The sequence below is a fragment of the Photinus pyralis genome, unplaced genomic scaffold (assembly GCF_008802855.1).
Source record: "Photinus pyralis isolate 1611_PpyrPB1 unplaced genomic scaffold, Ppyr1.3 Ppyr1.4_LG7, whole genome shotgun sequence".
NCBI lineage: Eukaryota > Metazoa > Arthropoda > Insecta > Coleoptera > Lampyridae > Photinus > Photinus pyralis.
Window position 1 is genome coordinate 37,684,724 of NW_022170738.1, and position 25,981 is coordinate 37,710,704.

Below are 25,981 nucleotides of genomic sequence, written 5' to 3' on the forward strand. Positions count from 1 at the left end.
TTCATCATGCGCTAAAATGCGCCGTAAACAAAAATCTTGGCGCCATTATAGTGTTTCAGAAACACTATACAGGGTGTTTTTTGGGGAGCTTTAATTAAACGATTCTGAGAAAGTAAAATAGGTAGGTTTTTAAAAATGTGTATTTAGGAGTTACTCCGAAGGCCGAATCGATGTAAAATATTTTCAAAATGGACGCACTTCCGGAAATAACTTTTGAAAACGCTAAGTTAGACCCTCCACTTTTTAAAAATTGTTTATGGCTTAACCGTAATGGCGCTAGCTTTAATTCAAGTGGCTCAATTGAGCGCATAACCAAATGTATCAGGTGACCTAATTACAAGGGACAAAATACGTACTGGGGGGGGGGGGCTACGTTCACTTGGCCCCCCCCCCAATGTTTTTTCGGATTTCTAAAAAAACGATAATGGCGCAAGAGTTATTATCGGTGGCGCATATGAGCGCATAACGAGCGCATTCATTTCAAAATAATACGACTATGAAAATCTCTCAGTGGGGGGGGGGGGCCAAGTTAACGGACCCACAATAATTTAAGAGAAGCTCAAAGAAACACTCGCAATTAAATTCAAAGGAATATTCAATAAAAAACAAAAGAAATTTATAAGTGGAAGACAAATTCAAGAGAAAATGGTGAAGAAATGTCAAATTGAAAACATATCCGAAGGGATACTAAAAAGGAAACCCAATGAAAAACTCTTTGAGAATTTCAAACGTACGATATAATAATAATAGTTCTGCTTTTATGGCAGTACGGGTCTAAGGGCTTTAAAAGCTTTAAATACGCTTCGTGGAGAGGCGCTACTGGAGCCACTTAATTTGGAATGGAACTGTGCTCTTAGGCACCTATTGTTAGCCCCAAAGATAAATTCCCCCAACTCTCTGGGGCCCAGAAAGTCAAATCACTAAGTAATCGGAAGTTTCCGAGGTATAGATTGATTGTAGCAGTTCCAAATGTGAATATTCTTTAGTTTCTGATTGGGAAATGGACATGTAGAGTGCAAGGAATGAATAAAGAATGAATTCTCTGTGGTAAAATCCCAATCCAACACTTGCACCCTATTATTATCCGAAATTCTTTTATGCGGATCCTTTATAATTAAGTATTATTTGTTACTTAGTTACCAAGTACTATATACCCTGTCCCTGAGGTGTAATCTTAAAATAAATTTTTAATTGCCAACATTGTAACGTACAAATACTACATAATCAATTGATCTTACTTAAGGGCTTAGTTAATGAAGCAAACATCTATCTTATTTTAACAAGTACCTCATCATAACTGTACAATGTGTACAAATACATTTATGTCCATGTGGGACTCAAGCATGGACATTTTTTACAATTAAATAACATGGATTTAACAATTATTAGAAAACAGTGTACCTTCAGTGCGCTGTTGGAGGTTTCTTCGGCGCGTATATTTACATTTGCTTTCATTGATTAGTTTATCATGCAACCCTACTCCTTTTCCTTTCCTTATCAGTCGGTCTACCAAACTGCAGGAAGGCTCAGTAAAATTGCTCTACTAGACTACTAGGTGCTCAAAGGGAAAGCATTTGGTGACCTTTAGCAGAACAGTATGAGACTCTTATATTGTAATAGGTCTCAGATTGAGAAGGAAAGTAATAAATCTTGCTGACAGCGGTCTTCCACATACAGGGTCCGCAAAGGTAGTGTATTTATTACTCTTCCTCATTCTGCAGGAAATATAACAATTAGCTTACCTAAAGATTTACAAAAGATTATTATATACGACTTAGGTAACAAAAACACCAAGAAACCGCAATAACACATTACAAAAAGGTACGGATTCCGGCAGCAAAAGAATCATCCGCTGGGTTTTTTGGGTTAGCTACGAAAGATTTTAGGTGGATCTCTGCATGAAGAATGGTTAGGGACCCAATTTAATATCTTTCTTATCTTAGTTACATTCCCTCACGCTTGCTAATGAATGGCGATTGGCGTAATCCAGAACTTCTGCATTAGTAAGGCAGGATTTGTTATTTTCTTTGCCGAAGATGGCTGTTGAAACACGTACGTTTTATAAAAGCTTCATTGTGGTTTCTTGTTTTGTCAATGGCCACAAGAGTTTACAATATCATTTAGATTAACATATACTACACGTAAGAACCATGGGTTTTTATACTATCGACTTGTGAAGACAGATTATCGGAGCGCTTCAACAGGTTGCAGATCTTCGCTTTAAAAGCTTCATGAAACGCGTCTCGAAACTGCCTCGACATGGTGCAGTACAGTATAAAGTTGATTGCGGAGTTGGTCAGTGCCAGAATATCCATCAGATCACCTGAAAAAAGACGAACGAATTAGATCACTTGTCGTAGAGAGTACGGGGGCACAATTTCATAAAGCTAAAATTGGCTTAGATATCTCACATTTAGACAACGGTATGCGGCTTCGTAAACGAGCAGTAAAAATAATTGCGGCGAGAAATTGTTATTTGATTCTGGACGTAGGTAATAAAACTGTATTAATAAGGTATCTCCTAATGAAATTTGTTCTATATTCAGGCCGAGAGAAAGTCATGTACATTAGTATTATCCCTTGAATTGCGATTTTGTGATACTCGGAACGTAAACAACTTAATTAGATATTTCTTTTATAGTATAGATGGAAAAATAGGTCTATTCCTGATATGAACTATACACTGGCATAACAACATACCTTAAAAATAAAAGTTGGGTAGGATTCAGTGCAGCGACTCAATTTTAAACAACAACAGGGTATCTTGTTTTTGATTGGCCGTTGGTTCCGGTCGCCATATTGGGGCTAAATTGTATTTTGACATAGGAGTTTACCCTTTTACTGATTGTACTGCTTAAGGTAAATGTCCTTAAAAATATTCGATTTTGGAATTACTTCTATACCACATACATCTTTTTGTAAAATATCCACCCCAGATATTTCGGCGCCTCTAAAAAATACAAGAGTTCGTGAATTTTTTATTCAAAGGGACATCTTTCACCGTTCTTGGGTTAAATTAAATTAGTAAGGTTGGAAAATGGAAATAGGAAAGGCTCATTGAATTATGAATGAATCCTTCGTTAACAATTCGCCATTTTATGGGGGTAATTAATTCAGTAAGACATTAAGGGGATCTATCCGGAAGATTTTGTATTAAATCGCGTTTTAGCAACCGAGGCCACCAGTGCATGGTCCATAAGAGAATTGGTAATTCATTCGCGTTTGTATGGCGGACGTAGTAACCGTATCGTTCACAATACAAAAAAAAAATGTTTTTATTTCATACTGTCCGGTAGATGTCCGATTACACTATCATTTTGACTCCGGTAGGTGAGTTATTACAGCATCAGAGCCGGTAAGTGTCGCTAAGCAACACTTACCGGACTGTTATTTGTATACATTGACATCTTCACACAATTAATTAGAAACCCCAACATAAATTTGGCTGTAATTCTTTATTTCAAACATTAACATTGATTGTAATGAAACAATTTGTATTGCCCTCAACACTAACGCCTGGGTTATTACTGGATGTCGAGTTAGTAATGTTTGATTTCTTCTGCTGTAGAACTTCAATGAAATTTTCGCCGCCTTATCAGTTATTGTATCATACGGGCAATCTTAACTTTTCCTTCTACCTAGCCTTCGATGTATTTTTCTGCCGTCGATGAGCTTTTCCATGCCCCATGACGCTTTAACACCGAAACCCAGGCAAAAAAATCTCAATTCAAAAACTTACTGCATCCAAACAGTATGCCAACATGACGTTTTTCTCTACTTGTTTCGCCCCTTGTTCGTTCCTCCATTGGCAAAACACTTAGTACTCTTTTTCATACCTTGCGGCCGACTTCTTAGGAACCAACTTTTCGGTTGCTTCATGAGATTTCGACAGGATTGTATCGGGAACAGTGGAACATCCCACAACGTTTATAGCGTCCATTTTTAGTGAAAAAAATTCAATGTAAACAAACTACAAACTATAGCAACGGCCGTTGCCACAGAAACAAGGTAATGTGATTTTTACAATATAATAAAATTTTGTAATCTTTGAAATGAAATAATGATACAAAACAGACTTACAGTATGAAATAAAATACGTTACGATATACGTCCGGTAGTACTTGTAACAGTACTCGTTTAAGACATTCTTGACTCGGCTCCTGACGTCGCCTCGTCCATAATGTCTAACTCGTACTGTTACAAGTAACCTACCGGACTTATAACGTAAATAACTAAAAAATGTCGTTCTGAACCAAACAGAGCGAAGTTGTTTCGTTCAGGGTAATAGCTTGTGTTACGTTACTAGCAATAAAAAGGTTCGCGACATTAAGTCCGGTAATTAATTTGGTAAAAGTTTCAGAATCGTTTTTCGGAAATCTAGAAAAGAGGAAATTTTCTAGTAGGGACGTACACGTGAAATGTAATGACGTAATGACGTTGCCACGGATAAAAAATTCGCAAAGTGAATATTTAAAACTTACCAACTATCATGGATTATTTAGTAGTAAAAAATACATGCATTAAGATAATTAATAATAGTAATAGAGTTATTAATAAGTAAGAGAGTTGTATTAGAAGCGACCGTCTTAATCTCCCTTTTCAAATTGGTTTTTACCGGGAGTAGTAATTTCGATATTTACGACAGTCGTATTAATGTCCTTTTTTTGTGGAAGCGCACAAAACTTAACTTGCGGATATATATAGCAATAAGTTTTATTTTTGTGTGCCAAAGTTAGCGGAAATCCTGTCTTAATTAGGAAATATGCGTAACGAGGATATAGTATTACAAATCAAAAAAGAAATCCGGGTTTCGAGTAGCGCCATAGAATTAAGGAACTTGATCCGACGGTCGTATCCTGTAAAACGCGACCCAGAATAAACTTTTTTTTCTATTTCTAGAGTATTATTTAGTTTCAAACGAAAAATAAACCAATTATCGTGTCACGTGAACAATTTTCCAACCGAAAAGGAGCATTGTTGCATTAACTAAAAAATTTGAAAAATTTGCAATGAAACTTTGACAACTGAGACACGACATTTTAAAAAACTACTTAAAAATTTAAATAGTACATGTGTCGTCGCCTGTATATATTTTTATTTTTGAATGTATTGTTGCTAATATTTTTGAACGAGTTTTATGGCTGCAAGTAGTTTTTTTGGTACCAATATAAAGTAAAAAGACGTCAAGCAGTTGAAGATATAGAGTTTTTAAATAAACAGAAACCAACAAAGTAATTCAAAAATTCTTATTATCGACCAAGTGAACCGATACCCGTCGGAAGACTTACACTTCAACGTTGCTATTTTAGATAGTGGTAGATAGTTGGTTGCCTAAGAAGCAGTAAGGTTCATTAATTTTGTCGGTGATGGTATCTACATGTGTTTATCTCAAGACCTATTGACAAGGAGGTAATTTCATTTGAAACCATTTTTCTTGAAAATTCAATTTTTCAGTACTTAGCAAAAAAACTTCCTAGTGAAAGGGTCTGTGGTGCTCATATATAAATAGTTCATTTTTTCAACAGTGAAAAAATTAAGGGTATAACTAAGGTTAGTGTTAGGAAATAAAAAGCAAGGGGTAGTAAACGTGTACCCGGATTTTAAAAAAAATTTAATCGAGTCTAACATTAAATTTTCATGATGAAATTCAGATAAGAAAGTGAAAGTTAAGGTAGGTAAAAAACGAACTATGAGTTTCAACAATCAATATCGTTCTTAAATTCGGAATTAAAATACTCAGTATACGATATTTTTGTTCAGTTTTAAGCAGAAATTTAATATTTTTAATGAAGATGTAAATATAATAATCTACTGCGGAAAAAAACATGTTTGTTTTTATGGAGTAAGACTAAGTGATTCTTGAGATACAAATTCAGTTTTATTTTTTATTCATTTGTTGCTTTTGCTTTTAAAAGTCCAATAATATTGGAGAGAATTAAAAAATGTATTGTAGCATGATTATTCCCTAATATTACCGAGGCACGTGGCGCAGTGGATGCGCTCACCGATTCTATTCGGGAGGTTGTGGGTTCGAATCCCGCTGCCGACTGCTCTGTCTGGGGTTTAGTCAGGGGGTTTTCCTCAGACATACGTAGCTTCGCATAATGCTAGCATTATGTTGAAATCTACGAGGCGAATGCTGGAGCAGTACTCTCCCCCTCGGCACCATAACTCCGTTCCTTCCGTTTCCATCCCTAACTTTACCCATCCTTACAATCCCGTTCTCTGGCTGAAGAGGGCCAGGAAGCCCTGAGAAGCCCGCCTCCGGTATCGCTGTAGTCAGAGGAATGAAACACGTTGGCCTTTTTCCTTTTCCCTAATATTAGACTTATAAGTTTTACAGCAGCTACCCTCACTTTCGCAGATGGCAAGAGAGCAGGTAGTTGAGGGATTAGACCCGACCACCAAAAACAGTGGTCGGTCGGAATTGGCACCATAAATATGTAGTCCGCTTGTGAGTTACAATTCACTATTAAATTTAACATCAATATACTCATATAATTATGAAGGCTTTTAATCCTGACACCCCTACAGTATAAAATTGGTTACAAGTCTTGTAAACAACTACGAAGCAGGAATATCCAAAGGAGTTAATATTTGCAAGAAAAAGTAGCGATTACGTGATCATGAAACAATAGCCTCGAAGCTTTTAATTTAGAATTGCAAATCGTGAAGTGGAGCAGCTAGTAATCTATAAACTCAATTACTCAGTAAACCGCGTTCTCTGCAGAGAATGGGCTTAATTATATTATTTTCTCTTTCAAATCGGATTTAAAATAGAAAATTCGATTGTGTGAGACCATTTCTTAATCCGCCCGAACGTGAGGAATTTTCTAACTACTAAAAGGGTGGCACACAATACAGTAACTTAAGGTTTAAAAAGTAACCGTATGAGGTTTATCCTCTTCATTTAGATTAGGTTTAAAACGACCGCTAATTTTAAGAAAGTATAATTAAGAATTATAATATAGAATAAGAGGAAATATGAATATCACAAGGAAGCAGAATGCAAGGCGCTTATGGAAAGTTTGTCTGTTCGGTAAGAAATATTACCTACATAATAATGTACCTAAATTAAGTAGGTTAATTTTATTTCTACTATACAGGGCCTTCAATCTTAATAAGAACAAAGTTGGAAACCTTTATGATACAAGGTCTGTTAAATTAGATGGGTAATTAGTGTGTTTTTAAGCTGATTACACAAAATCAATTGATCAATCAGCGTAAAAAACATACTACTAGTTCTCTACCGACTCTGTATCTATTATAATTACCAAGTAAGCAACATTTAAGTTTGACGGTTCTGTATAGAAATTTTGTAACCGATTCAAATTTAAACAATACCGTAACTTATATTTAAATACGTTATTTACTTTATTTACAATTAATTAACAATCAATGTAAAATGAATTGATTTATAACACTTAAAGTATTATTTGTCCTTTACATATGCATAATTTATAAGACCGCGAACTCGAACGTTTTCGAACGCTCCGAGTATTCTAGAATGTTCATGAACAAACATGTCACATCCACCTTCGTTCTTTACACCGATCTTTCATGGCACCTCAATGTCTATCGGGATTTTTGAAATATTCGGCAACTACCGCGTTTGAGATAAAGATAATCTCCGACCGAATTTACCTCGTGTAACTTTGCTTGGGTAATACATTAGGTCTTACACCCATATTCGAGTTCAACACGCAAATTTCATTTGACGATTTTCAAGGTAGAAAACGTAAGTTACACAAAGGTCTCATTTTGAAGAAAAAATATGTAAATTTCTCAGAATCCGTCTTCAATGTGTTATAAATGATACAGTATACAAAGATTTTACCTTCCCTTTATTTATCTATAGGTACTTATATACTTAATCATCCGACATTCTTTCCAGGAGATGAAAGAGGTATCAATTTTGTTAGATATAATAATTGATCTAGTCGAAGGCAATTAATAATCATTTTTATTTCGGTTTAAGTAGTTGCAATTACAGCATTAAAAAAGCTTAAACAAATTAAGAGTTTCAACCCCTTGAAATAAGAAAGCTTTATACTGTACCCACATTCAGAGACTTTCAAATTAATGGACTAATTACGACATTAAAACCCATCTCCTTAAAACCGAATCTTCACCGATTTAAATAACAGACCCTAATTAAAACGCCTTTTTACTTTTAATGGTAATAACCCCACCCACGTCAAAGTTTCTTTTCACGTTTGAAAAGGTTTCACATAGAATTACCACAGACTGTTAAACTGGAAAGCTATATTTACGACTTCATTAGTAAAAATTAATTGTGGTATTTCAACAATCTAGCTACGTTGATCAAATCTCGAACTCATATTTTATGATAGGAGGCTAAGGGCAGAGGAATAGTTATGCCATAGTGGCTTAGAAATACACAGATGAATAAATTTAGTTTAATTTTGAGCAAGCGGTGCGGATTCTTAATTCTCATCTTTTTCAGTTCGTTGCGTCTTTGCTCGCTCGGCGACATCACCATCTAGCTGGTGCTTGAATAGGTAATCAAAATGAAGGAAACCGTTCGTCTGTGGAAATAACTGAATGAAATGTAAGTTGCTTTATATTTTATATTTTTCAAAGCAAATAAAGGACAAAATACAATAGGAGGTGAAAGTATTTCTACACTTAGAGGTTATGTTTAACACAGTCTTTCTTTATTATCCCTTGAATGTTGGAAATTATATACACTTGCACAATATCGAAATATTAGCAAATATATAATGTTGTGTAAATTTGTGAAATATGGACGATGTCTAATTTTTGTTTAGCCGTATTGTAGTTTATTTTTACTTTTGTTTATTTCGTTTACTTAATTGTCAAGAATTTACGTACCTATTGTAAGATAAAAGTTTATCTCATGTTTTTCTCCGCTCGCGATAAGTTTGCGTTATCGCAACGTCAATTTGTAGAAAAACGTCTTTTTGCGAACCATTTTTTTTTAAATTAGGGAGTAACAGAGTAAATAGCAACCAATTTATTGACCATAATGACATTTTTTTCATTTCTGGTTTGACTGGCAATTTTATTTTAAATAGATCACTTTGTATTTTTTAAATTTTTCTGTTAAAAAAATTCAAGAGCTATTTCCGGCCAAATCGAAAGTGGAAATGTTCTGTAATGAATTTATTGTATGCATTACGCCTTAGGAGGCATTTACACTTGTCAACAATATAACATGATAACAACGATATAAAACATAACACAATTAATATTAATAACCAACTACATAAATCACAATAATACAATCATATCAGATCTTATAGAGATTCCAGAAACTCCTCATGGGAGTAAAAAGCACTAGACATCAGAAAGTTTTTTACTGTTGTTCTAAATTTTTTTAAGGATCTAACATACATCGGAATGCTATTAAACAAACTTTGAGATTGGTAAATTAAACCATTTTGAGTGATGGTGAGTCGAGATGTGAGTAGAATAATTGAGCACGATGCCAAAACCCCAAAACGACTTTTTTTGACAGTTTTAACATTGGTAGATAAGTATCACTTCCAAACGTAGATAGATCTATTGTAATTTTTTTCATTACGTACCGGTATAAATAATGGGTGTTATATCATGCCGCTAAAGTTAAGATTAAGACGGTAAGATAATTAAGAGCTCAGGTTGTTCAGGTGACACACAGTCGAAAGCTTTTGATAAATCTAGGAAGGCTGTGAGGAAGGCAGCCACTGTAATGTTAACAACGAATAAAAATTTTGTTGAGATATAATAGTATGTTACGTCATAAGGTTGTTATAGTGCTAATTACAGGTGAGTAGAATAATTGAGCACGATGCCAAAACCCCAAAACGACTTTTTTTGACAGTTTTAACATTGGTAGATAAGTATCACTTCCAAACGTAGATAGATCTATTGTAATTTTTTTCATTACGTACCGGTATAAATAATGGGTATTATATCATGCCGCTAAAGTTAAATTAGACGGTAAGTATGACCTCATTTTCAGGGAAGCTTTTTTGCTTCACAACCTTAAAAGTGTACAGAACATAAATCCTTATTGTAATACAATTTCATTGCGATAAAAAAGTTCACATAAAGACTTACCTAGTTGTAAAATCTTTTCCAATTTCACCCTCTCTTTATTAGAGTGTTGTATTCAATTGAACAGTAATGACTTTTTACCCAATTCCCACTTTATATTTAACACAGGCATTACTTTTATGGGTTTCTATTATAGGTAGGTGATTGCTCCTTTGGAATGTTTCGCCCTTCTCCATTCAGCTATACAGAGTTTTGTGAAAGGGAATGATATAAATACATTCAAACTGCTGGTAAGCTTATGAAACTGTCATTCTCACAAACAGTGGTCCTCAGTAATTTCCTGAATTCGGTTTGTGAGTGATCGAGGTCTGTTTTAGGATACGAAAAAACTAATTACTTGAGTTTTTAATCCTGAATCATAGTATCTAAAGACAGATATTCAAGGTAAAACAACTTAAAAGTTAATGTGTGATACACGATGTTGTGTAACATATGTGAAAGGTTCGCTTTGGGCAAACGTAACAAAATTGCCTTGAGATAAGCGCACGGTAAGCTCATATTGTTGAGCTCAAGAAGGACGCTTTCTGCCTAATCCGTAACAGACAACAACACAAACAAACAAATAAAGGGGGTAGTGAATAGCGCGGCACATAAAATATTGCGTAAGCAATGCCAACGTCTGATACTCGGCAATCGTATACTAAAACCTCAATTAATACTCAATAAAAATCAATAATTCGAATGACATTTGATCGACCACGGATTATCCTTACAATGTCTGTCGAAAAGCATAAACGTGACGTTAAATTCAAGAGAACTACTTTATAATCCACAAATAATTTAATTTCTATTCATCTAATCAATTCAAAAGACGCATAAGATAATATGAGCCAATTCTTCGAAGTAAAACAAATAATTAAAACTAAAAATTGTGGATATCCGCTTCGGACCAAGTTTCGGTAACTTCTAAAACTAATATACAAAGCAACCGTAGCAATAACAAATAACACAGCTAATATGAAGGATACAATGTAATCAAACTAACAAAAATGAATTCTCGTCGTAATAACAAAGCAAAACAACGTACAAAAGAAAATTTGCATGTAAGCAATGCGAATGGAGGAATTTCTCTGAGGAGACAGAAATACAACTGAGCGCAATACTAAATTAGAGAAGAAGGGATAGGATTAGACATAGCATGGAGAGCATCTACACGACCTCGGTCGGCAAAACAAAAAACTACCGTATTAAGAAATCGATAACACTAGAATGCCTTCTATCGAACTAAAAATTGTAGATATCCGCTTCGGACCAAGTTTCGGTAACTTCTAAAACTAATATACAAAGCTAATATGAAGGATACAATGTAATCAAACTAACAAAAATGAATTCTCGTAGTAATAACAAAGCAAAACTACGTACAAAAGAAAATTTGCATGTAAGCAATGCGAATGGAGGAATTTCACTGAGGAGACAGAATTACAACTGAGCGCAATACTAAATTAGAGAAGAAGGGATAGGATCAGACATAGCATGGAAAGCATCTACACGACCTCGGTCGGCAAAACAAAAAACTACCGTAATAAGAAATCGATAACACTAGAATGTCTTCTATTGAACTAAAAATTGTAGATATCCGCTTCGGACCAAGTTTCGGTAACTTCTAAAACTAATATACAAAGCTAATATAAAGGATACAATGTAATCAAACTAACAAAAATGAATTCTCGTCGTAATAACAAAGCAAAACAACGTACAAAAGAAAATTTGCATGTAAGCAATGCGAATGGAGGAATTTCACTGAGGAGACAGAAATACAACTGAGCGCAATACTAAATTAGAGAAGAAGGGATAGGATCAGACATAGCATGGAAAGCATCTGCACGACCTCGGTCGGCAAAACAAAAAACTACCGTAATAAGAAATCGATAACACTAGAATGCCTTCTATCGGCAAAACAAAGAACTGTTGTAATAAGAAATCTATATCACTTGGAACAAATTAACTACAGAAATTAACTTACATCTTAAACTAGTGGATTACAAAGTAAATACCTAGATGGCGTAAGAATTTAAAATACCTATCTATACATTAGAGTAAGAATTTAAATAAGAGCGCAAATACTTAATCGGGATGTAAATCAGAAATTTCATCGGGAAGAAATTAGCGCCTGAAAAAGTTCGATATGCTACTATAGATGAACGTTGGTGTAACAATTTTGATGAGCTACGACAACAATTTTTTATGTATCTTTTTTTGGCAAGCGGCGGAATAAGTGTGTAGATGAGATTCAAGGAGAAAGATTTATTTTGTTTTGCCGTACATTCCTTTTCTTTCACATTTAGGTAGATTGCGCAAAAATGCCGCCTCGTATCTTTGACGTATGAGATGTCGGATTTCGCAATGTATTAGTCCATTGTGTGCTAAACACGTGGAGTAATCGGAAGTAACGGATTCACGTTTCCTGTGTAGGTCAGCGTATCCGATTTCTTATCCTTACAGCCGTGGTTGTTATTGAAACAGTATGCCTACATTTTTTTTTTCTTCTTGCGAGCCCACAATACAAATTGAATAATGTGACAACAAAAAATCGAACGAGAATAGGGAGCCCTTAGGAATAAATTTATTGTTAACGAGGCGTGCACTAACCAGCGCACGATGAAAAGTAAAATATGACAGAGCGTCAACACTTTTCATTCTTTTCTTTAGGAATTTTCTAAAATAAATTAGATTCGGGCGGTTTTCAATTTGCCAAACTCAGGTTATCTGCGAAATATAATTCGCAATAGAAGTGAGGTAAAAAATGATTTACTGAAAACGCTCCGGTATCCATCAATTTTATATATTTCGACAAAGCAAATGTAAAAAGGTGTAACTATGAAGATAGGACTTGGGATTTGAACCCGCGTTCCTTTAGGCTTCTAGACTAAGGTGGAGAGTCGTCGCCAGCCTAAACCTTATTAGAGAAACCAAGAAATCTTGAGGGGCTCTCTGGATACTGGATCTCTAATCAGAACTCAACAATGTTTACCAAGCAATGATCTCAAGCACTCCTTTGGCTCTTGAAATACAAACTATGAAGGGCTGTCCAGAATACTATTCAAAAAATCAAGCCTCCACAAGAAATTCTGTTTGTTTTTAAATGCCAAAGGTAAGAATCATGTTTAAATTTAAGAATCATTTAATGTTGTCAATTTTAATCTATTGTATTTGTTTATTTAATTGTAAAGAAATACGTGTTAAAAGATTAAGTTTATATCTTTTGTAAAAGTGTTACCTCAGGCCATTGCGATAAGAGAATTATCGCTGTCTAAGCTAATTAGTTTCAAGATAACGACGTGTTATCGCAGATCCTTTTTCGCCGTAGTCAACACAGGTGAAATTTATTCGAAGAAATTGTTTTTAACTAAGAGAGATGGACTTTAGTCGCTGGTTTTTTGATGGTGGATGTTAATCGTTGTTTTGTTTTAAATGTAATTCAAATTTGACAAAGCGATTTTTTCAAATTTCAACTATAAGCTTTCCATAATGCAGTAGTGGGATAAAAGCGATTGAGGTTTCGTATTTCAAGTGCCATAGAAACACTTGGGGCTTTTTTTTGGTAAAATTTTTGAGTGCTGGTTATTATAGTTCCAGATAATTCCTCCAGAATGCAATTTACCTATAAATGGTTTTCTTAATTGTCGTCGTTGGAAATATATTTTGTTTTTTAGTACAATTTTAAAGCGTACCTATACGAATATTCATACCCAGGACGATTCGCTCCAGGAAGATTCAGCCTCAGAAGATTTGCACCCCGAATAGTCTCCGGCTGGAAGATTTGGTTAAAGAAACTCGTCTTCGGAATTTTCTACCCAAGAAAAATCGCAACCGGATATTTGCTACCTGTTCTATGGGCCTGACGTAATGTTTGGGCAAGCAGTTGCAAAAACTCCAGTTGTATTTGGAAAGCAACTAGTTTCATATCAGACGGGATATCGGCAAGGTCGATCAACAGTTGACAACTTTGTTCAACCTAAGTTCTAAAGACCTTTGATGATAAAGAGCTAATGCTTTTTGACATCAAAGGGGCATGTGACATAACGTGGAAGCAAGGCATCACAAGTAGCTAAGTAAGGCCGATCCGGGCCTGACCTTGAGTTCTGCGCATGCGCCAATTGCAAGGTTAAATTACTGTCAACTGTCACTGAAGGTCATCGTGGTTGTTGCCTAAACTAACAGGTAGATATTCTCTTGGCAGGGACAGTGGATGGACATAAATATTATGCTAAAAAAAGTCAAGCCCAAGATAGGAGTTATCCTATGAACATTGTTAATATTTTATTTATTACATCCGTGGCTGGAGCAATCACTCGTCCCTAAGGGAAATAATACAAACATCGCCAAGCCCCATATCTATTATCGCCCGACAAATTTAAAATACCCCCATTTCTACAAGACAAAGATCGGAAATTTAATTATAATTCCATGTGTGATTATTTGTACGGCGTAATTTTAGTAGCGTACACTTATTTGTTTATAACAGTAATGCTGAGTGGTACTATAAACACGTCTATTAAAATAGAATACTTCTTCTATGACGGAATTTAGCATTTTCGATTTCGTAGAATTGTCGCTTTTCATTTTGATGTCGCGCCTCGGTTTTTCTCTGGCATCGTTTTACTAACCAAGTTTCCAAAAATAGCGCAACGCACGCCAATTAAACTCCACGATTTTAGTTTCATTAGGGGGCAACTCGCCGCTTCTTAATTCACTTAATGCACGGTTCCAATTTTGATCTATAATAAACTGGGGAGCACTAATTCAGATCTTAATTACCTTAATTATGACTGTTACTGTCACGTTTGAATTATGGATGAATGGGCTTTTAAGTGGATTTAGATAGATAACGTTCTCTGTGTGTCTAGGCATTTACGTTGCGTGTAGTATACGTATAATCGCCATAATACAACAAGTGTGCCATTTCAATTACCCTTAATCGATGAGGAAGGTCACATAAATAACCCAATAAACATTCTCAAAGATACATTTTTTACTTCACGATAAGATAGGTCAAACGCGCTTGTTAACTGTGGTGGAAAATTAAAAAAGAACGAGTTTCAGGCAGACCTATTTTGTTTCCATTTATATGTTTATTGATATGGAACCAACTCAAAGTACACCGTATGTTGAAATAAGATTTTTCTTATTAAAGGGACTGAGCATCTCTTCCTTGATGTAAATTAAATTGATCTTCTTCTGAGAAAAATTAAAGACGAATCCACTGTGAATATGGAAATGTATTGACGAAAATCTAATGTTAAATAAGATCCAATGTGTCCTCCATTTTACAGATTCTTCTATTTACAATGATTTTTTAAACTCTTTAAATCACTTCTCGTGACCACGGTCCCTAATCTTAATTTAAGTTTCAAACAATGTCTATAGAAATCTAATGACGCGGAAAAGACCACGTCTTCCGAATCTTTCTTTACAATTCCAACAAAAATGCAATTTATTAGAAAATCGACACCCTGTAAATTGACAATAATGTTCGATAAATTAAATTCAAAATTATAACTGTGCAATGTACGGGGTTATTCTAACAATGAAATACTTTAGCATTGTGTTTCAGCAATTGGCAAGGCTGATGGAAATTATAACAACCTTAATCAGATATACTTCTTATGATCACAGGTGTTGATATTTGTAACATTTGTAATCAATAATTATAATGCACCGATGTCAAAACGAATTATTACTCAAAGGGCAATAATTTCCACTTCCATTATCCGTTATATGCTTATCCTATTTTAAAATGAATTGGCGCAGAAGAAAACCTGCCTGGTAAAGTTGAAAAGTAATGCCTCAATCACTAAGCACTCTTAAGATTTTATTGCCTACTCCTAACTGTAATATCTTCAAAGTAAATCTACATAATGAATAGGTAATGGAACTTTCTATCTAAGTTATGAGTTTTTCTCTTTATTTTGCAATATTGTACATCGATGAAAGATTGATATTACATTTTCAAGTGCGTTCGTTATACATATACTTGGAGTGTTTCGTATCGCTAGTTCAGTATAACTTTATTAAACTTCATGATTTTTCCATAATCCATTTGTCGTTATTTATTTTATTACAATGCGTTGTATTTTCCTTAAATTTGTAACTTAGGAAAGTTCTTGATTTCATTGCACGTTCACACTAACTCGAATAACATTGATTTGAATTGAAATGTATCGTTGGAATAACTAATTAGTTAATGTTCATTTCTGGCACCTTAACTCCACGGTACACCTCAGTGTAGATTGTGCCGAATAAATAAAAATATAACTGCTACGTTAATGAAAATGCTAGGTAAAATCGGACAAACGACTATCTTGAATCGCTACATTTATCACAGGGGGCAAAATGATTGCGAACAAAGAAAAACGTTCCTGGGAGAGTGGGGCGCTGGAAATTCCTAGGCAGATTCACATAATTCCTTAAAAAATTACAAAATTACAAACCCTGATTTGTATTCAGAACGTCTTACTTAACTACATAATAGAAATGTCATTTGATTTTTGAAGCAAAAAACATCTTGGGTGGGATCAACCTAGGTCTCAATTCCTATAAAAATATGAACTGTAAAACGTTTCTTTAATCTCATTAACACATGGTGTCCCTTAAAATAACTTTAGACAAAATTTACTAGAAGTGAAAAACCTCCCACCGAAATATTATCCAAAATATTATCCGACAGAAATTCAGAACATCTTACACCTACAGATTGCTTCATTAATAAAAATTCAATTGATAATTAATTTTTTGCCGAGTATAAAACTTTATTTAAACGAAATAATTAATTGTTTCCTGGGACCAAGAGAATTCATAATTTTGAGAAAAATCACTTTCTAACAAGTGTTATCTGACAAACCTTTATGTAGTTCAAAACACCTCCCTTTAGCGGATTACTTAATTAATCGTTATTTAAAATAACCAAATATACCAAGATTTGTACCCAGGGAACCTAAAAGTTAATAATTTTGACAATTCAACTCATGTATAAAAAATCACATAAGCCGCAGTGTAATTGTCACTTTGACAGCGGCAAAAGTTACCTGCAACTTTTCCAGCGACAAATGCACTAGTCGTTTTTTCACTTATTCATTTTCGAACCAATAATCGCATTATCCTTACCCATATGACTAGTTTGACGTCTGTCAATAATTGATTAGTTTGGTGAATTTCTTGTTCGTTAAATTGTCCTGCCGAATTACACTCGAGGTTTGTATTTAAACCGAATAAATTTGGGTTGTGGCAATTCAAATCTGTTTCCTTTTAGCAATTGGACTCGAAAAACTGTCAACCTAAAAATGCTCCACCTGCGGTGTCGCATTTTTATTAGTTGACAGTTTTTCTCGTCTAATTGCTAGGCAACAGATTTTCATTACCTAAACAACCCAAATTTACTCGGTAAAATACAAACCTCTTGTGCAATTATAAGTGACAATTCAACTCATGTATAAAAAATCGCATAAGCCGCAGTGCAATTGTCACTTTGACAGCGGCAAAAGTTACCTGCAACTTTTCCAGCGACAAATGCACTAGTGGTTTTTTCACTTATTCATTTTCGAACCAATTATCGCATTATCCTTACCCATATGACTAGTTTGACGTCTGTCAATAATTGATTAGTTTGGTGAATTTCTTGTTCGTTAAATTGTCCTGCCGAATTACACTCGAGGTTTGTATTTAAACCGAGTAAATTTGGGTTGTGGCAATTCAAATCTGTTTCCTTTTAGCAATTGGACTCGAAAAACTGTCAACCTAAAAATGCTCCACCTGCGGTGTCGCATTTTTATTAGTTGACAGTTTTTCTCGTCTAATTGCTAGGCAACAGATTTTCATTACCTAAACAACCCAAATTTACTCGGTAAAATACAAACCTCTTGTGCAATTATAAGTGAGAAAAGTTGAGGCTAACCTCAATTTTCAGTATTTCACAACCAATTAGTCCAACCTACTGACCCACCTACTACACCGCAATGACTGTTTGTACTCGGGTTGTATAACGATTCATAATTTTGAGAAAAATTGTGCTGGAGCATTAAAAATCAGGTCAACCCACCCAATTGTTTAAAGAATGTTTATCAACGAAATCTTTTTATTCCTACATGACTGATTTGAACAGGCTACTTCATTGAGATGGATTGAGATGGTTTGTCTCTGGGAGCATAGAAATTCATTTTAAATCACAATAAGCGCTGGGATTATGTGTTTATGTTAGACTCATCAATGTATTCACAAAATGTAGGTTCTTGGGGCGTTATTTAAGAAATAAAACCAAAAACGTTTGGGTTTATTTTTTCTTTTGAGGTTACCCGACAATCGAAACATTGCGACACGTCATATTTGATCGATCTCATGTTTTTTTTTGCTACATTAGCCGATAAAAAATCTGTTAGTTTCATAACAAACATATCATAACTTCCGTTCCCAAAAATCTATCGGGTTCATCTAGAAAAAGTAAGTAAATTATTTCTAATCTAATTATTCTGAACGAGAAAAAGATAATTGTGGTCCACTTTAAGTAACAGAGATGAGTAGTTACTTTAGTAATACAAAAATTCGTACACGTATCAAGTTTCATTTTACAGAGAGTTAGCGAATGCACTGAGAACAGTGACTTATACTTTACAAATTTCTAAATCGGACAAACCTTTAGAAAATCCTAAAAAAACAAGTCAATGTAAAAAACCCGTTAGCGATGTTGATGGTTTCACACAAGTCGCGAATTGGAACTCCATGTACGACATGATCCAACACAAAATGGACATGCTAGTACTATGGTTGCCTCCCTCCCTACCATTTCGTTTTTAATAGCGATCACTTTCTCATCATGAACATTAGGAAAATGATATCCAGAGATAAAAACAGCAGAATAAACAAAGTACAGCTGGCAAACTGGAAGAACTACACAGAACAAGTGATTCCTCCACGAAACGATAATCTTACTCTGGACACTCTTACAACTTCCATCCTGGAATCTGCAGAACCCCGCATAGCAAAATCTAAATCTCGCGCTGTTACTAAAATTGTTCCATGGTGGTCACGTGGAATAAAAGAAATATACTTTTGAAGAAAACAGCGTTAAGGTAGGTACGGTTTCATCGAATTCGGTACGGAGCTAGATTTGGAGTAAAACGCGCCTTTTAGCTTGGAAGAGTTGGAACGATGCACGTTGATATTTTTGGGAAAAAGACGTTCCTTGAATCTTGAATTTGAAATGTTTTGTGAAGTTTCTTTTGCCTTCGTTGTACTTGTTGATTTATTTCGTGTATTTGTGTGGGCTATGCCAAGGTTTTCGTCTCGAAAAAGGTTTCTCTGATATCGCCCGGTTGTGTTCGTAATATATTTTATAAGTTCTGGTCTTTTCCTACGCACAAAATTATGATCAATTTCTTTTCCCATTTGTATATAAAAAGGACGACCAGTTTTAACACCGACTGCCACTCAGATGTGCTGCGAAACGTCCGTCGTTTGGACATGAAAGTAACGGTGGCTTTGCTCGTGAGTATGGGGTAAGGATTGCTCGCTTCTCGACTTCTGCTGCCAAGTAGTGCGGGCGTTGTTATTACAACAAAAACAGTTACATTGATGTTTTTTTTTAAATTTTATTTACGCCCAAATAATGTCCACTTTGTAAGAAAAAAATCGCGACATAGAACTTTCTCTTCCACACTTTCGCTTGTTGTTTCGTCCTCGTATATCAATATGTTTAACGTTTTTCTCATTACCAGCAAATGTAGCGTAAATTATAGTGGCATTTAATCAATACCCGCGAGAGGATTTTTCGTATTAAATTACGATGGCGCAAGTGAATGCCGTTAGAGGAGATAAATCATTTATAATTTTCCAAGGGGAAAATGATTCGTGTTCGAGTTATTACGACTTTTTCAATTCGAAACGGAATTTATAAATGCAAATGGTTACGAAATGAGCTGCAAATGAATGTAGATTTGAAAATAAAAGGTATTTAAAAAAGCGCTTGGTCTTGAGAGCTTTAAGGGTAGGGTTTTTTTCTGATGTTTTTATGCGAGGTTGCGAGACGACAGTTACGCTTAACCTCAACGTGTTGAAATAACAAGTAAAGTAATGCTTTATGACACCGTCTAAAAGTTACTTTAGCTAAGAAGCTCGATGAGTGAATGATTGCAAAACAAAGTTTTAAAACAAATATCAAGTTCGGTTCTTTGTAAGTAAGACAAACAGACAGTGTAGGTGGTGGAAGACGTAAGGTGATATGGTGGCATGGGGGTATTTGAACTTGGTCTCAATCGTCTCTCCCTATAGAAAATTAGATGCATTTTCAGTAATTATAATCGGCCCAATGACGAACAAGACCCACACCCTCTGATACAAAGACATCTAGAATTTGACTACGTAACGTAGGAGTTCTGCGTCAATGCTTACGCTTTTGGCCTTTTACAATCCACCCACCTAAAATGTTATGAATCATTTGTTAAAATGTTCACTACTAACGAATTTTATACCAGGGAAAATAGAAATTTAAGGTCGTACTTTCAGTTACGCCATCCCACCGCTGTATCTTGAAAAGGGGTTGATTTGATTAACAGAATGTTTGCCAAGCGCGCAACATGGAAGTCAAGAGTCGAGGTGCAATCAAAGCGACAAAGGTTCCCTCTCTAGGAAGCAGACCAAGTAAAACCAAATGATATTTGCTCTTCTCAACACAGGGTGCCTTTTTGGGAGCTTCAATTAAACGTGTCTGGGAAAGTGAAACAGGTAGGTTTTTGAAAATTGGTATTTAAGAGATACTCTGAAGGCCGAATTGATGTAAAATATTTTCAAAATAGCGCCACGCCTTTTTGGGGCACCATGTATATCTACATTTTGTGCCAAAATATGCGCAATCCAAAAACAAAGTTTGTAGGTTACTTCAACCCTTGCTTCAATATCAATAACAGTAACGGCAAATTTTTTTATACAAAATACCCCTTATGGCTAACCAATCGAACCCATTTACAAGGATATTTTTTTTTTTAACTTTAACCACCAAGTGCCATCAAGTCTATCGAGATTAGTCACCGGCTACAAGGAATGAATGTGAATGCGACACGTTCTTTCCGGAAAATGTGATCTGCTTATTCGGGAATTCTTGAGAATGTTCCGTGATTTCTCTAGAAACCTTCGGTTTGCTACATAAGCAAATTGAAGCTTGTTTAAGAGTAGTTCCACCATCGATTCCTAGGTGACTTAGGGAAGTTCGCGTCCGTATGTGATAATATTACATGTTATAAATTCATTAATAGTTAATTTTAAATAAATCAGGTAATTGAAATTACGTTACAATATTATTCCAGGAGCATCGCGGTATCCTATATGTAATTCATTAAAGAATGTAACTGCTAGGTGTTTGCAATCAATTACAAGAGCATTTAAAAAGTTACTTGTATCAGCCATTTTACCTTTAAAAGTTTCTTAATTTTTTTTTGTGAAGCTATAACGATTCTAATTATTGTCATGTAGTTAAGAGTGATATTCTTGTTATAGAAATATGTCCAGACCGTTAACGAGACATTCTTCGGCAAATAATAATTCTTAAATAGAACTAACAAGAAAACTTTACAGGCACATTAGTCACTTTATTTATTTTCCTCGCTCACAATTTACTTCTAACCCGGCAAACTTGGTACTAAGGTCGTAAGTCGAATGTAACATTGGAATTGATCTGGAATATTCCAGAATGCTGGTTACAATCGATTGCATTTGGTTGTTGCACACTGAAAAATTTTTTATTTCATGCAAAATTAAATCAGAATCTCAAAAATTTGATATCCTATTAGTGCAATTATCTTCTAAATTATGTTATTTAGAATGTATTTATCTCAAAGACAAAGAAGCGTTCATTAGTTTGCATTTGCAACGGAGAACTACAAGGGTTATTTGATTAATCTCCTGTTTTGAAATAAATAACAATGATACAGAATCGTACGTAGATAAACCAGTTTAGTGGAAGTCTGACGGAACCAAATCAGTCTGGCTCGCTAATCGATCAATTGTAAATCAAGTGTAATTTTGTGGTACACCTAATATTTTCGTTTCTTTAATCGATTATGTGTGAAAGATCAACAATCACCTCGCTAATGCTGAAACTATATATCTTTTTTTTATAAAATTCAATATCAATATCTTGAATGGGACACCCTGTATCTTTTTATAGTTGTGAGTAGTGTTATTGACTATGCAACAGAATTTTCACAATTAACAATTTAATAGCGTATTATAAGCTGTCATTTTCTACATTAAAATAGGTTATACTGCGGCTGAAAAAGTTATATCTTCAATTTACGACAATATTATATTTTTGTAATTACGAAATACAGGACTACTTAAAACTATTACCACTAAAAATATTGAAATTGTGCCACGGCCCCTACTTTAAAGCCCTACTATTGGATGCGATTTGCAACAGACCGTTCGTTGCAAATAATTTTTTGGACACTCCGTTTGTTTGGGTAAAAGTGGAAATTCCAACGAGAAAACTACATTACAGGAAATTTACTTAAATATCGCCGATTAGCCCTTATGGTTTTCCAATAAACTTTACTTCCCTTGCTTATGTTGGAGATCTCCTAGTCTTTTATGAAAATTGCTACAAATGGGTTTTTGGTTTTTTTACTGACCAGCAAAAACAATAAAACCAAAATGTCAAATTTTGTGTATTTCGAAAAATCAGAAAATGTTAACGGGTTGTTTAAGAATACATCTCCCTTTTTACATTAATATTTTGTTGGCTAAAAATCTACTAACATTTACTTTGTAATGGCCATCTCATTTCTTACTGCTAAATTACTTAATAATTTGAACTGGATTCGCGTCTAATTTACATCAGTAACTTTACACTTTAATAAGACCTTAATTTTGATTTTATTGTTACAAATTATATAATACATGATTATTAATTATTAATTAATGAGATCTTTTGTATTATAACACACATTCAAAGGCAAATTTTTACACTTTTTGCTCGACTCCTCTTCGCCTTGGCTCTCTAAATTCGAACGCTTTAATTTTGTGCAAAACAATCCCCCATCTGACAACTAAGTCATTTTTAACGCCCACTCAATGGCGGGGTAGTAATGACGGCGATATGTTTTAATCCAAAACAATTCGTACTTTTTCGATTAGACTTCCCAATCAAAAGTTAAAGACTAGAAACCAATTTCGAAAGAAAATTCATACAGCTGTAACTTTTGAACTAGTAGCCCAATCCTGGAACTGTTTGAAATTATGGATTCTACAGGCCACATTCTATAAGAAAATCTTTTTTCCCGGTCGACCTGAGACAATTTTTTTTTCGGGGCTCAAAAAAAGGCAGTGTATAACCTTCCTTTTTTACCAAAAATTGACTTCACCAAAATTTCTCGGGACAACACTTTTTCTTATTAATTTTGGTGCGTAGAATCCAAAACAATTCGTACTTTTTCGATTAGACTTCTCAATCAAAAGTTATAGACTAGAAACCAATTTCGAAAGAAAATTTAAAGGGCTGTAACTTTTGAACTAGTAGCCAGCAAACTTGGTACTGAAGGTCGTAAGTCGAATGTAACATTGGAATTGATCTGGAATATTCCAGAATGCTGGTTACAATCGATTGCATTTGGTTGTTGCACACTGAAATATTTTTTTTGCACTCGCGAGGGTAAAAATCCGTTTCTATGATCACAAAACAGGGACAGAAATTGCATTTCAGTCCCTTGAGAAATAATGATAATGAAAACTCCCTGATATTTATATAGGTTATATTAACTCAAACTTAAAAAGGTACATTGTTTATATTTAAATTAAACGTTATATTTTCACATTTTGTAAAATTTACCGCTGGAATTTTATTAATCAATTGATTCGAATCAGAACTGGCTCCCGATGTTATATTGACATTTGAGGTAGTGCTACCTTGAATAATCTGATTTGCAATCTTCGTTTTGTTGGCCACAGAGTTCTCAATGTAGCTTTCCGCGACTGTGGTGGACTTCCACCCACCATGCCGTTTTATAGTGGTGATGTCAGCTCCAGCATCCGCCAATAGAGTGGTGGAGGAACGCCTCATGCAGTGCCCCGTATAGAGTTCTGGGTTTGGTAATTTTAAGTAATTGGCGATCATATTTGGCACCTTGCCAAGCGTGTTTTTCCCAACCGGCTGAGTACATTTTCCGTTCTTGTAGAAAACAAAAAATCGTCCATGGTTAGTTCCAGGTCGAAGGGACGTGTATTTGCGAATTATCTGAAGAAAATCCACTTTACCGCCTTCATTACTCGCTATAACGAACGTTCTGGATGTTTTGTTTTTTGTATGTGGCAGGGTAATTATGAAAGAAGACCCCACATCTTCAACGTTATCCAGTGTCATATTGACCAATTCGTCAGTGCGACATGCGCCAGATATTCCAAAAATCAACGCAACCTAAAGAGGAAATGGTTAGCAATGTTTAATACGTTAAGTAAACGCAATTTTACCTTTCGCATAAGATGGGTATCATCGTCAGCTTCAAGCAAGAATTTTTCCACCTCTTCTCTATTAAATATTTTCGATTTTTTCGGAGAATATCCATCAGAATTCCTTTTTAAAAATGATATCAATTTTGGAAATTTGTTGATGTCAACATTGTCGTAAATGAGCATACAAGACCTCACCATGGAATATTGTGCCCATACCGTTGAACATTTGTACTTTTTGGCTTTTTCGCTAAAGTAAACCAACATAACATTGTCGGTGACGGTCGCGACATCTTTTTCTATGCACCAGTCTTTAAAACCTTTATATGCTGCTTCATACAACTTTTTCGACTTATCAGGTAGTAAATTCACGACAGCGGCGTTAGCGGCGTTTGTAATTTCATAAGGTTCTTCAGAACAACCCGCAACTTCCATTTTAATTCACGCACTTTTTCAACAGCAAACATTGTTTGTTTATCTGTTGCCATGGTTTATCTGAATTCTCGACTAACATGATTAAATTTTAATTTATTGGTTGCCACGGTTATACTTAATTCTCCACTAACCTGATTAATATGTGGTTATAATCTTCAAAGAACCATCAATTCATTTAAAGAGTATAGGTAAACGTCGACGCGAATGCAAAAAAATAGTATATACACCTCTGGAGCGAAATGCCATTTTCCCTTGGTGCTTTGTAGCCCTCGGGCTCCGCTTCGCTTCGCCCTCTGGCTACAAATCGCACCGCGGGAAAAATAATGCATTTCTCTCCCTTGATGTATAATGTACTATTATTTCATAAAATTTAGCTTTCTCGTTTATATTATTAGACTATTATGCATTATCGCAAAATATCCAAAAACGCCGTCCTGTGTAATTTTATTAAATACCTGAAGTAACGACGAATTAAGCAAAGCAGGCGGAAAAAGTGTACAGACGCAGCTTAAGAGTCTTCTTTACCCAAGCGCAACTTTTTTACATTATAGTATATAGACGATTATAGTTGCAAGAGACAAGATGGTATTTTTGCTTCGTCAACTCCTGTCTTGGTCCTTAGTTAGTTTCCGCCGACACTGAGCAGCGGCGCCACTTGTTACACTGAAATTGTTGATTTACCGCCCGCCAAGATACAGACTTTATTTACAAAAAATATGATTTCATTTTTTGGGGTCATGTTTAATTAACTTATCTAAAAAACTGTCGGTTTACTTTTTCCAAAAATCGTCTTGATCGAGAGTAAAAAAATGAAACAGATTAGCGCAATAATCGGTGCAAAACAGCTAATCTTTAAAAAATTGATATTCAGTTGCTATACACTTTTTAAAAAAAATAGTCCGAACATTTTGTAGATAAAGGTCTAAATTTATAAAATAGTTCTTTAAAAAAATTTTTTTTTTTTAAACAACTAGAGTTTTTATGGCGGGCGCTCTTATGGAAATTTACATTGGGTGCAGTGGGTACAGAAGACTCT

At 34.8% G+C, this 25,981-nt stretch overlaps 1 protein-coding gene across 1 annotated transcript; it reads right to left on the bottom strand.

Moving 5' to 3' along the window:
- Positions 1-2,135: 2,135 nt before the first annotated feature.
- Positions 2,136-25,258, bottom strand: LOC116176228. The gene is made up of 4 exons (XM_031494709.1): positions 25,077-25,258; positions 24,532-25,017; positions 23,932-24,478; positions 2,136-2,323 (listed from the first exon to the last, which is right to left on the bottom strand). Exons 2-4 carry the CDS (start codon positions 24,943-24,945, stop codon positions 2,136-2,138), a joined length of 1,149 nt encoding a protein of 382 aa, XP_031350569.1. The 5' UTR covers positions 24,946-25,017; positions 25,077-25,258.
- Between the last annotated feature and the right edge of the window lie 723 nt (positions 25,259-25,981).